This window comes from Pezoporus wallicus, unplaced genomic scaffold (genome assembly GCF_028554395.1).
Source record: "Pezoporus wallicus isolate ANWC-B61680 ecotype Strahan unplaced genomic scaffold, APGP_CSIRO_Pwel_v1 contig_7553, whole genome shotgun sequence".
In the NCBI taxonomy this organism is placed as follows: domain Eukaryota; kingdom Metazoa; phylum Chordata; class Aves; order Psittaciformes; family Psittacidae; genus Pezoporus; species Pezoporus wallicus.
The window spans coordinates 57,705-68,069 of NW_026635101.1; the positions used below are offsets into that span (position 1 = coordinate 57,705).

Below are 10,365 nucleotides of genomic sequence, written 5' to 3' on the forward strand. Positions count from 1 at the left end.
CCCTTCTCCAGGCTCCCCACAGCACAGCTGTGCCCAGGGGCACTGTGCCCTGCACAGCTGAGACACCCAGCACATGCACTGACCTGTCAGCTTGTCTGCGTCACATCCACACCTCCTTGTCAGCACAGCTACAGGAGATGGGGAAAATGAGTGAGGAGAAACAAGAGAGCTGGTGCTCAAATATAATGTTGGAGAGAGAGGCATTAACTCCCAGAGGTTCACTTTTGTCTGTACTGGCACTGCTGCCAGGAATAAAGGCAAACGGAGGCGTTTTACTTCGTACACTGCACTTGTGAGACCACATCCAGACACTGCATCCAGGCTGCTCCCCCAGAAGATAGATGCTGGTCCTCTGGGCTGACTCTATCTGAGGATGTGAAAGTTGTCAGAGGCAGGAGCACTGCAAGGAAAGGCTGAGGGAACAACAGGGTTTATGCACACTCAGGAAGAGGAGGCTTTGGGGAGACCTAACAGACCCCTTTTCTTCTCACACCCCAGACCTATGACAAGAGAAGATGGGGATAGGCACTTCCCTGAGAACAAGACAATACGTAGGGGCTAAAACCAGGCAGGCTTCCTAGATCAGGATTAAAAGGAGTTTGCATCTTGAGAAGCCAAAGCAGTGGAGCAGAGGCCAAGAGAGGTGGTTGCATCTGTCCTTGGATTTTCCCAGAGCCAACTGAAAAAGCCCTGGGCAACCTGCTCTGAAGCCAGTGCTAGCCCTGCTCTGAACTAGAGCCTCTCTGCCCAAGAGAGGCTGAGAGGCTTCCTATTCCCACCTCAGGTGGTGAATAGTAACAGCTGGAGTAGAGGCAGCAATGCAGGGGAGGGCTTGTGCTCTCACAGCTACAGGAAGAGATGGGCAGGTGCATGGACAGGGACAGCTCTCAGTGACAAGTGCACCTGCATGACAGACTTGTCACCACCCAGGTGTGGTGTAAACCACAGCAAAGAGGACGTTTCAGCTACAAAAAGCATTATTTTCTTTAGTTCAGACTCTGCTGCCCTACGTCAGCACTGTACAGTGACAGACAGATACCAGGAAAAGGGCCTGGCCCAGACAGAGCGAGTCCCAGTGCCAGACAAGAGCATGTCTGTCCAGCAGTCACAAGCTCTTCTGCGAGGGCAGGCGGCGCTTGTCTTTGATGGCATTCCTCTTCCTCTTCTTGTTCAGGAAGCTTTCCAGCTTCCCACTCCTCTTCAACTCTGCATACTTATCAGCTAGCTCCAGTTTCTTCATCTCAGCTGTAAAGAAGAGGGAGCAAGGTTAAAAACTTCAAAATGAAGCCTGGATCACCTCTACAGACCAGCCCTTCCTCACCTCTCCCTCCCTGGCTCCAGGCCTGACTTGTCACTTGAATACCAGCACTAGAACAATCTCTCCACAGCTCTGTGGAGTATTATAGTCAGCTCAGTTCCAGTGCTGGGATTCCTGTCAGTAGTAATAGGTCTTCCTGGAGCACGTTCATGCTGAGTACTTACATTTCTTCAGGAAGAAGGGCTTCTTTCCCTGCTTGGCCAATTCCCTCTGTTGTCTCTTCCAAGAGAGCTCCCTCTCCCTCAATTTCTGCTGCTTTTTCTGTGCCTGTTCTTGCTGTGTCTGCACAGAAAGGATGACCGATGTCAGCACCCAGGCAGATCTCAGGTCATAGTGCATTGTCTCACAGGAGAGGAGATGCTGCACTGAACTCACCATGCGGTTCAGGAGCTGCTGGAGTTTCTCCTTCTGCTCCACGTTCCGGCATTTTTTCAGCTGTTTCTGAATCATCTGAAGAAGACAGCAGAAAGCTGGATCACTGCCTGCTGCCACCTCCACTGCGAAAGGCAGAAGCTGCCCTTGCCAAAGCAAGGCTCTTCTGGCCAAGGACAGGCACACAGCATCACCTCTTTCTCCTGCTTCTTGATACTGTCCAGGAAGCTGTAAGTCTTCATAAATATTTCAGGCTTATACTCTCCAGAGAGGTCATCAAATCGAGGGTCTCTGTGGACCTGAAGGCAGGGAAGGCAAAGGTAAGACCTGTGGCCAAGATAATCCTATTAACAGCCTGCTTACTGTCCTTCCATGGATCAGACCTTGACTTTTTCGTACTAGCAATATCATGCAGCACCACTGAAAACATCTGCAGATGGCAAAGACAGAGTCCAGTAATGGGACAGCAGTCCCTCACCAAGTCAATCACACCTGCATCCAACCTGCCAAGCAACTGGCATTTCCATATGCAAGTCTACCACCCAGGAGCAGCCAATTCAAAGAACAGCAACTGAAGTGCTGCCTCCAAACACCTACAACTCCCAGACCAAGAGCTGGCTGAACGTGTGTTGTCAAGGTGATGGATTTGGGAATTCAAACCTATCTAGGTTTTCACAGATTACCCTGGTCAGGTCATACAAAAAAAACCACACAAAAAGAGATCTCTAACTGTGGAAATTAATGTATTAATATAATCCAGCAATGATAAATCAATGTTATACTCAGATTAGAGACTAGGTGGACATACGAACTTCCAGGGTGATTAGTACTGAACAATGACCACCGCTTTCAGTGCAACTGTCACTGATGGCAGCCATTACATCTTCTAGATACACTTGGGGCTCAAACATTTAAGTTACTCCTCTAGCTGTACATCCTGCAGGGCAGCAGGTTATACAGAGAGCAGCTGCTCCTGCACTCAGAGAAACACCAGCACTACCTGTGCTCACCAAGCCCTGACCCTCCAGAAACAGCCCGTGTCATCTAACAGCGTCACTGAGGGAAGTCAGCTCCCCAGCTGGGGAGAGAAGCACTCACCTTCTTTCTGACAGAGACGACCTGGCGCAGAAAAGGTACAGGCTTCTTGGCAGACATCTCCAACGGCCTGAAAAAGAGAAAAGTGTACTTAAGAGCAGCAGAGGACAGAATGAGGCGCAGGTAACGTGTCAGGAGGTCAGCCAGACCCTCATGAGAGTATTAGTGCACAGTGCCAGAGCAGCAGACTCTCCACTCAGTGCGCACCGTACCTACAGAGAGGTAGGTGCATTGGTCAAGGCTACTACAACCAAACGATCTAGAACTGATCTATACCACCACTCCATCAGTAAATGGGCCACGTATTCCTCTCCATATTTTCATTCATCATGCACCAACCCTCTTCTATTCCTGGCTTACCAACTCATCCACTCCTGACTAATACACTGTAAAATGAGAACAGAGTTGGGAATTTCTGCACTGATCTGAGAGCTATAGAGAGGCCAAAGCTGAAGCCTGCTCAGTTCCAGGGCATTTCCCTGAAGCTCTTTTTCTAAGCAGCTCACTTCCAGAACAAAACTATGAGAGAAACAGCATGTGAGATTTAGAGCAATGCACCACTTAAAGGATTAGGGGAATTCAATAAAAACAGGATTATACAAACTGTGTGGCAGAAAGAGAGACACTGTGCACTCAAAGTGCCCCCCAGACCTGGGTAAAAGACAGAGCAGAACTATTATTGTAATCAACTGTTTGCAGCAAAAGAAACATTCATCAATAGGTTAGGGAATGCCAGTGTAACAGAGGAAAACTATTCAAATCACTTAGATACAACCCTAAGGACTGAAAACCAGCTAAGTAGAGCATACAAAGGGTAATGGTATTACAGCTGTTACCAGTGAGGGCCTGTGGAGCACCGTGAAAAGATCTAAATCTGATAGTTTTTGTGGTGTTGAACACAGGGAACAGTCTGTGATGATGAATGCTGGGGGAGTGAGGAGGTGTCAACACATATGAGCATCAAGAGGAATGAAATACCAGAACAAGTCACTGTCTCTACAACTCCCCAGCCAGCAGAAGCCAGGCAGAAAATGCCACAGGGTTAGAAAGCAGCAGGTAACAATGTAGGGCCCAAGTAACATAAGTAAAGTACTATTACACAGCTTCAGAGACAAGCATAGCATGCATGGGTTAAAAGAGCCTTAACACAGAGGGTGCAAAGGAATTGAGTGCTGATTTAGCTATCAAGTTACAGGTGGGGGGTTTGAACAGGACAGGATATTAAGAGCTCTGAAACAGCAACAGAGCATTCCCAAATGAAACACTATAGTGAAACACATTATCGTGTAGCACATTCAAGGACAGCTACACCAACTCCAAGGCAATGGAAACACAGCAAAGAGCTCCCAGTATAACTTCTGCAGTGCAGAGAACACACAGGCAGTTTTCTGGTGACAGAGCCACCTCTTTACCCCTTTTTGCCTTGCTGCTGCTTCGCTGGAGCTTTGGTAGGTTTGGCAGTTTTCTTCCCCCTGGGCATTTGCTTGCACACACTTGTTCTTGAGTCATTCTGCATTTGCAGCAGCTCCTCAAAAGACATGTGAGAGAGATCTGGAAGAAAGTGAAGAGATACCTGAACTGAACAGCTTCCCAAGGCACTTCCCACCCCCTCATTCATAGAACCCCAGACTGGTTTGTGTTGGAAGGGACCTTAAAGCTCATCCAGTTCCAACCCCTGCCATGGGCAAGGACACCTTCCACTAGACCAGGTTGCTCCAAGCCCCTGTGTCCAGCCTGGCCTTGAACACTGCCAGGGATGGGGCAGCCACAGCTTCTCTGGGCACCCTGTGCCAGGGCCTCAGCACCCTCACAGGGAAGAATTTCTTCCTAATGTCTCATCTCAATCTCCCCTCTGTCAGGTTAAAGCCATTCCCCCTTGTCCTGTCCCTACAGGCCCTTGTCAGAAGTCCCTCTCCAGATTTCTTGTCAACCCCTTTAGGCACTGGAAGCTGCTTTAAGGTGTCCCTGGAGCCTTCTCTCCTCCAGGCTGAACCAGCCCAGTTCTTTCAGCCTGGCTCAAGAGCAGAGGTGCTCCTGCCCTCTAATGTTATCACAGAGATGCTACTGCCATCGCTAAAGCCCTTGACCAAGGCTGAACTAATGGGACATGAGGGAAGCTTCTGGCATCTTCTCACAGAAGCCACCCTTGCTACAACCCTTGCCATGCAAACCCAGTGTGCTGCCCTGTGACACAGCTTCCTGAGCGCTCTGCCCACATCTGCTGCCAAATTCAGGAATCAACATAAGGTCAGTCACACTGGCTCAGAGCATGGACTCATCCTCCCAGTCACTCTCATCTTGGCAATCACCAAGACTTTCTGCTTCAGAATCTACTCATATCCTCAGTACATTTACTGGATGATATCAACGTGCTGCCTCAAGCAATGTTTTCTTTTTCCTTTCTCTAAGCACCCAGGAACCCTGCTCTGTCAAAGCCCATCAGTCCTCTGGGAAGGGTTAAGGGAACACTGTCTATCCAGAAAACAAATGACTCTAGGATTTAGACAAAAGCATGTGCCACTGTGCTGCTGTTCAAATCCAAACTAATTATACAAGATACTGGGGTAACAGAGCAATTAATCACTATAGAAGGCAATATCTGAGTATCACTGGATACTCAAAGCATTGCCACACATACAAATGAAAGACTATGAGCAAGGACAGTCAAAAAGGACAAAGAAAGCATTAAAGGGAAGGAAGAATGATGTGGAAGTTATTCTGACATCCTACGGAGACAGACAAGACATGGTTACTTTCACTACAATACTCCATTTGGCTGCAATTCCAAAACAATACCCTTAAAATAGCACAGGCTTACAAGATGTCAGAGAAATGCTCCAGGCTTGGGGCAGAGTGGCTGGAAAGCTGCCTGGAGAAAAAGGACCTGTGGGTGCCGACTGATGGAGCTGAACGTGAGCCAAGAAGCAGCCAAGAGCATCCTGACCTGTATCAGCACCAGTGTGGCAGCAGGGCCAGGGCAGTGATCATCCCCCTGTACTGGGCACTGGTGAAGCCACACCTTGAATCCTGTGTTCAGTTTTGGGCCCCTCATTGTGTTGGAGCAGGTCCAGAGGATGGCAATCACAGAATGGTTTGGGTTGGAAAGTACCTTAAGATCATCCAGTTCCAATGGCAGGGGGGCCTCATACTAAACTAAGTCACCCAAGACTCCATTCAACCTGGCCCTGAACACCACCAGGGATGGAGCATTCACAACTTCCTTGAGCAACCCATTCCAGTCCCTCACCACCCTTACAGTAAAGGACTTTTTCCTTATATCTAATCTAGTAAAGGGCCTGGAGCACAAGCATGATGGGGAATGGCTGAGGGAACTGGGGGGGGGGGGGGGGTTAGTCTGGAGAAGAGAAGGCTCAGGGAGGACCTTACTGCTCTCTACAGCTATCTGACAGGAAGATGGAGCCAGGAGGTGGCTGGGCTCTGCTCCCAAGGAACAAGGCAGAGGACAAGGGAAAACAGCCTCAAGCTGCACCCCCACGTCCGTTTCCATGAGCAGCTTTCCAGCCACTCTTCCCAAGCCTGGAGCGCTGCATGGGGTTGGTGTGACCCATCACTGAGCCTGGTTGAATCTCACACTACTGGCCACAGCCAATTGGATCCAGCCTGTCCAGACTCCTCCCGCAGATCAGCGCTCCCAGCCAGCTCAGTGCCATCTATGCTCTCATCCAGATTGGACAAAAATCCACCAAAACACACTAAGCAGCACTGGAGTGAAGGAGCCGGAATGGAGGAAGGGGACCACGCCGTTGCAATTCTCGTTGCACCGCACGGGCGGCCACGCCGCGATATGTGCTGCTTCAGGGCGATGCCAAGACCCAACCCGCCCCATCGTGCTCAGCGCCCTGAGGGGTGACGGCACGTCCGGGGCTGGGACCGCCGCCCTCCCCGGTGGGCCCGCCGGAGCGAGGCGGCCCTCACCTGTCCCGCAGGCCCCCGCCACCTCCTCCTCCTCCTCCCCCAGAGGGCTCTCTCCGCCGTCACTGCTGCTGTCGTCGCTGTCGCTGTCCGCCGCCTCCAGCCCCGCGAGCGGCTCATGCTCATGCTCATGCTCATGCTCATGCTCATGCTGCTGCTGCTGCTGCTGCTGCTGCTGCTGCTCAGCAGCGGCTCCGTACCCGCCGGGCCGCGGCCGCCGCATCCCCGGTGCGGGCGGAAGCTACACGCGGAAGCGGAAGTGACGGTGCGCGAGTAACACGGAGTCACGCGGGTGGGGAAAGGCGTTTATTGGCGCAGGCAGGGTGCGTAGTGTGCGTGCGTAGCTGCGGGCCACGCCCCCTCCAACCCGTTGCCTAGGAGACAGGCCGGCGCGGCGGCGTTCGGGCCCCGGGGCCAGGCCTCGGCCTCCGGCTCGGGTTCGAACCAGGGCCAGTCCGCGGCGGCGGCGGCGGCGGGCGGCGAGAGGCTGTCGGCCAGGGCGCGGAGCTGAGCGGCCAGCAGGCTGAGCTCCCGGCACGGCGGGGCGGCGGCAGGCGGCGGGGCCGTGGAACGGGGCGTGTGGCGGTGCTGCCGGGCCCGCAAGTACGCCGCCTCCTCCTCCCTGCAGCGGACACGGGGTGAGGGGAGGCTCCGGGGGCACGGCCCCTCGCTGCCCTCCTCCCGCCCGAGCCCTCACCTGAGGCAGCGGCCGGTGCAAGTGATGGAGCGGCCCCCGCCGTCCCGCCGCGCTGACACGTGGAGCCAGGCCCAGGTGCGGTCCCTGCGCAGGACGCGCAGCACGGCGGGGTCTGCTGCGGCGCCGGTCCCGAGCGCTGCGGGCGAGGAGCTGCGTTAGCCTGAGCCAGGCACGGGGCACAGGGGCAGTGCTGCCGGGGGACCCCGCGGGTGCGTGGTGGGGACTGCAGTCAGCCGCTGCTGTGGCCCCAGCGCCACAGAAGCCACAGGTGGTGGAGCCAGGTCTGTGCCAGTCCTGCCCTCCCTTTTTAGCTGGGGCTCAAGCAGGCTTGCTCCTCCTCTCTGCACTGTGGCAAAGCAGGGCACCTGTGTTCCCAAGCTTGAAAGCTACGTGTGACCTTATAGGCAGTGTATGGAGCATGTAAGTGATTCTCTAGTTCATCCTTTTTGGAGCACGAAGCGACAGCATGCAGGACTAAGTCCCCTCTGTTTCTGTTGTCCTGGACAGGCACTTTTCCGGGGTAACCACAGGAAAATACACGTGTTCCCAGGTCTGACACTCACCCACGGCCCTGTGCTGGGAGGCTGCCAGGTCAGCATCCTCAGGGTGCAGGAGGCTGTACCACGACTGACCCATCAGTTCCTCCCTGTGGTAGCCCAGGTGGTAGGTGACACTGGGGAAGACAAGGGGAAGGGGGACTGAGGGCAGGGTCTGCACCATGTCAGCAAGGAGCAGCTGTGACAAGATGGGAGGAGAGAACAAAACAGCAGGGCTACAGCGATGCAAACAAGGGAGGCAAGAGGCTTGGGCAGTATCTGAGAGAGCCTCGCACACGCAGGGCTGCTGAAGGGAAACGTGCAGCTATGGCTGCGGTGTGAGCAGCCTCACCTCTCCGTGGCATCGGTAAATGTCATGTCTAGGCTGTGTGTGCTCTGGAACAGGTCCTCCTGGGAGCCAGCGTCCGCAGGCAGCCGCCTCACCGGGCTGCAGAGGGCCAGGAAGGCTGTGGTGGAGCGGGAGGGCGGCCAGCGCAGGGCCGTGAAGCGCCCGCGCACCACCACGGCCCGGTTCCCCTTGTGCTGCAGTTGAAAGGCCTTGGAGGTGCGCATCTCACACACAAACGTGACTTCTGCAGGGAAACAAACCGGGCAGGGCTCCCTCGCTGGCCCTGGCAGTCCTGAAGGGCTGGAGCAGGGCAGCAGCATCTGTGAGATGCCAGCCAAGGCCTCCCTTACCCCTGCCCGGCTCCTCCTGGGCGAGGAGGAGCTTCTTGCGCACGTCCTCGTGGGCTTGCTGGTCTAGGATGTCAAAGACCATGTCCCCATGGGCAAGCAGCTCCACCTGACAACAGAGGGGCTGCCGTTGTGGTCTGTGTGTGCTGCCGTGAGCCGGGCAGCTCGCTGGAGCCACAGGCACACAGGAAAGGTACGTGGGGACAGTGACCGCAGTGAGCAGGCCTTACCATGGAGAGGCCCAGGACCTGGGCCACGTTCTCTGAGATGTAGACCAGCTTGCCATCGGCAGAGAGCACCAGCAGGAACCCCGGGAGCAGGGAGAGCAGCTCCGTGCCGAGGGCTGGTCCTGCAGGAGCAGCGCAGCCTGCAGGGGGGATGGATCACAGGGTGAAGCGCTGCCGTGGTGGGGCAGGAGCAGTGCCCCACGCAGAGCGAAGCTCACGTGGGGTGCAGTGGGTACCTGGGGGGAAAAGCTGAGCCCCCCGCAGCTGGAGGCACACCAGGGCCATGGTGTGGAGGTAGGAGAGCCGCTCCTTCTCCCGTGCCGAGATGGGCAGTAGGGAGCGCAGTGCCTGCAGCTCCATGTTGATCTGGTCCCGGCGAGCCTTGGAGGCACTCTTGGTTGACCTGCAAAGCCAACCGTTGGGCAGGGAGAGGGACAGCATTCCCTAATTGCGGCCATGGGGAGAAATGTGAGCTCAGGAATGTGAATGGAGATGCTTGGTGCCCATGGCAGCTGTTTCTGGGACAGCAAACTCTTGGCAGCTGCTTTGGTGCAATGGGAGCAGGCTGCCCCCCACAGCTGCCCAGGGGGATGCCGTTGCTGGTGCCCCTCTTGCTAGGGGCCAGGTTAGACAACGACATGTGCTTTGGGAATGCTTGGGCCCTCCCCAGAGACCTCCCACCAAGGATGGAAACTGCACCCAGTGCCAGAATGCAAGCCCATCACATCTGTCTTCACATCTGGAATCCCTCTGCCCCTCCAACCTCCCACGCTGCCTCCCCATGCACCAGCAGCAACCCTGCTGTCCTAGTCTGGTGCTAGCCCCTTGCAAGGCCCATGGGACACTGCAGAAGCTGGTCTGTGCTCTCCCCAGCTAGGAGACCTCACCTCAGTGCTGCGGGAGGGAGCTCGCTCGCTCACCTGAATGGCTTGGAGGCCCTGGGCATCTCCTTGCCCCTCCTGGGCAGGCAGCTCATCTCTGCCTGCAGCGGCCTGTGGCAGTGGCTGCAGAAGATGGTCATGCTGCTGGCACTGGGATGCTGCTCCCTCCTTCGCCTCTGGCTGCGTCTGAACCTGCTGACCCTGCTGCTCCCTGCCGGCCTTCTTTTGTACCCTCCTGGGGTGTGCAGGGTTACCTCTCCTGACGCAACCCAAACAGCCCGGGGCTATTTTTAGAAGGCAGCCTGCTAAAAATAGCCCTGGCAGGCGCTGCAATCTGAGAGGGGAAGCAATAAAAGGAAGCCAGGGTCTTTAAAGCAAACCTGGCCTCTCAGGAGGGGGTGCTGATGAAGGTAGCAGGGATCTCCCAGCGGGGCACACATCCGCCCAGCTCCTGCCCCACTGCTGTTGCCGGCCCAGCAGAAGGTCCATGAGAAGCTGAGGGCTTGTGGCTGGTGCAGCAGCAGCCCTCCAGCACCACTGATGACTGAGCTGGTGCTGCGACAGGGAGCCGATACAAGGAAACGCACCAGGGACCAGTGAGCAGCGTCCA

The 10,365-nt window shown here is 55.3% G+C and overlaps 1 protein-coding gene across 1 annotated transcript; it reads right to left on the minus strand.

Annotated features, from left to right (window-relative positions):
• Positions 1–217: 217 nt before the first annotated feature.
• RRP36 (ribosomal RNA processing 36) lies at positions 218–10,201 on the minus strand. Its single transcript, XM_057402847.1, has 12 exons — positions 9,795–10,201; positions 9,111–9,277; positions 8,878–9,014; positions 8,651–8,756; positions 8,304–8,544; positions 7,979–8,088; positions 4,198–4,336; positions 2,789–2,855; positions 1,885–1,989; positions 1,694–1,768; positions 1,483–1,600; positions 218–1,245 (listed from the first exon to the last, which is right to left on the minus strand). The coding sequence occupies exons 1-12, from the start codon at positions 9,893–9,895 to the stop codon at positions 1,106–1,108; spliced, it is 1,506 nt and encodes a 501-aa protein (XP_057258830.1). The 5' UTR covers positions 9,896–10,201; the 3' UTR covers positions 218–1,105.
• Positions 10,202–10,365: the final 164 nt, after the last annotated feature.

What these genes read in the sequence shown, in the direction of transcription:
- RRP36 (XM_057402847.1), bottom strand. Translation starts at nt 9,895, where the DNA reads ATGACCATCTTCTGCAGCCACTGCCACAGGCCGCTGCAGGCAGAGATG. An exon ending in TTTACCGATGCCACGGAGAG is followed by an intron (nt 8,089 to 8,303) that starts GTGAGGCTGCTC and finishes TGTCTTCCCCAG; the next exon opens with TGTCACCTACCACCTGGGCT. An exon ending in AGCAGCTCCTGAACCGCATG is followed by an intron (nt 1,601 to 1,693) that starts GTGAGTTCAGTG and finishes CTTTCTGTGCAG; the next exon opens with ACACAGCAAGAACAGGCACA.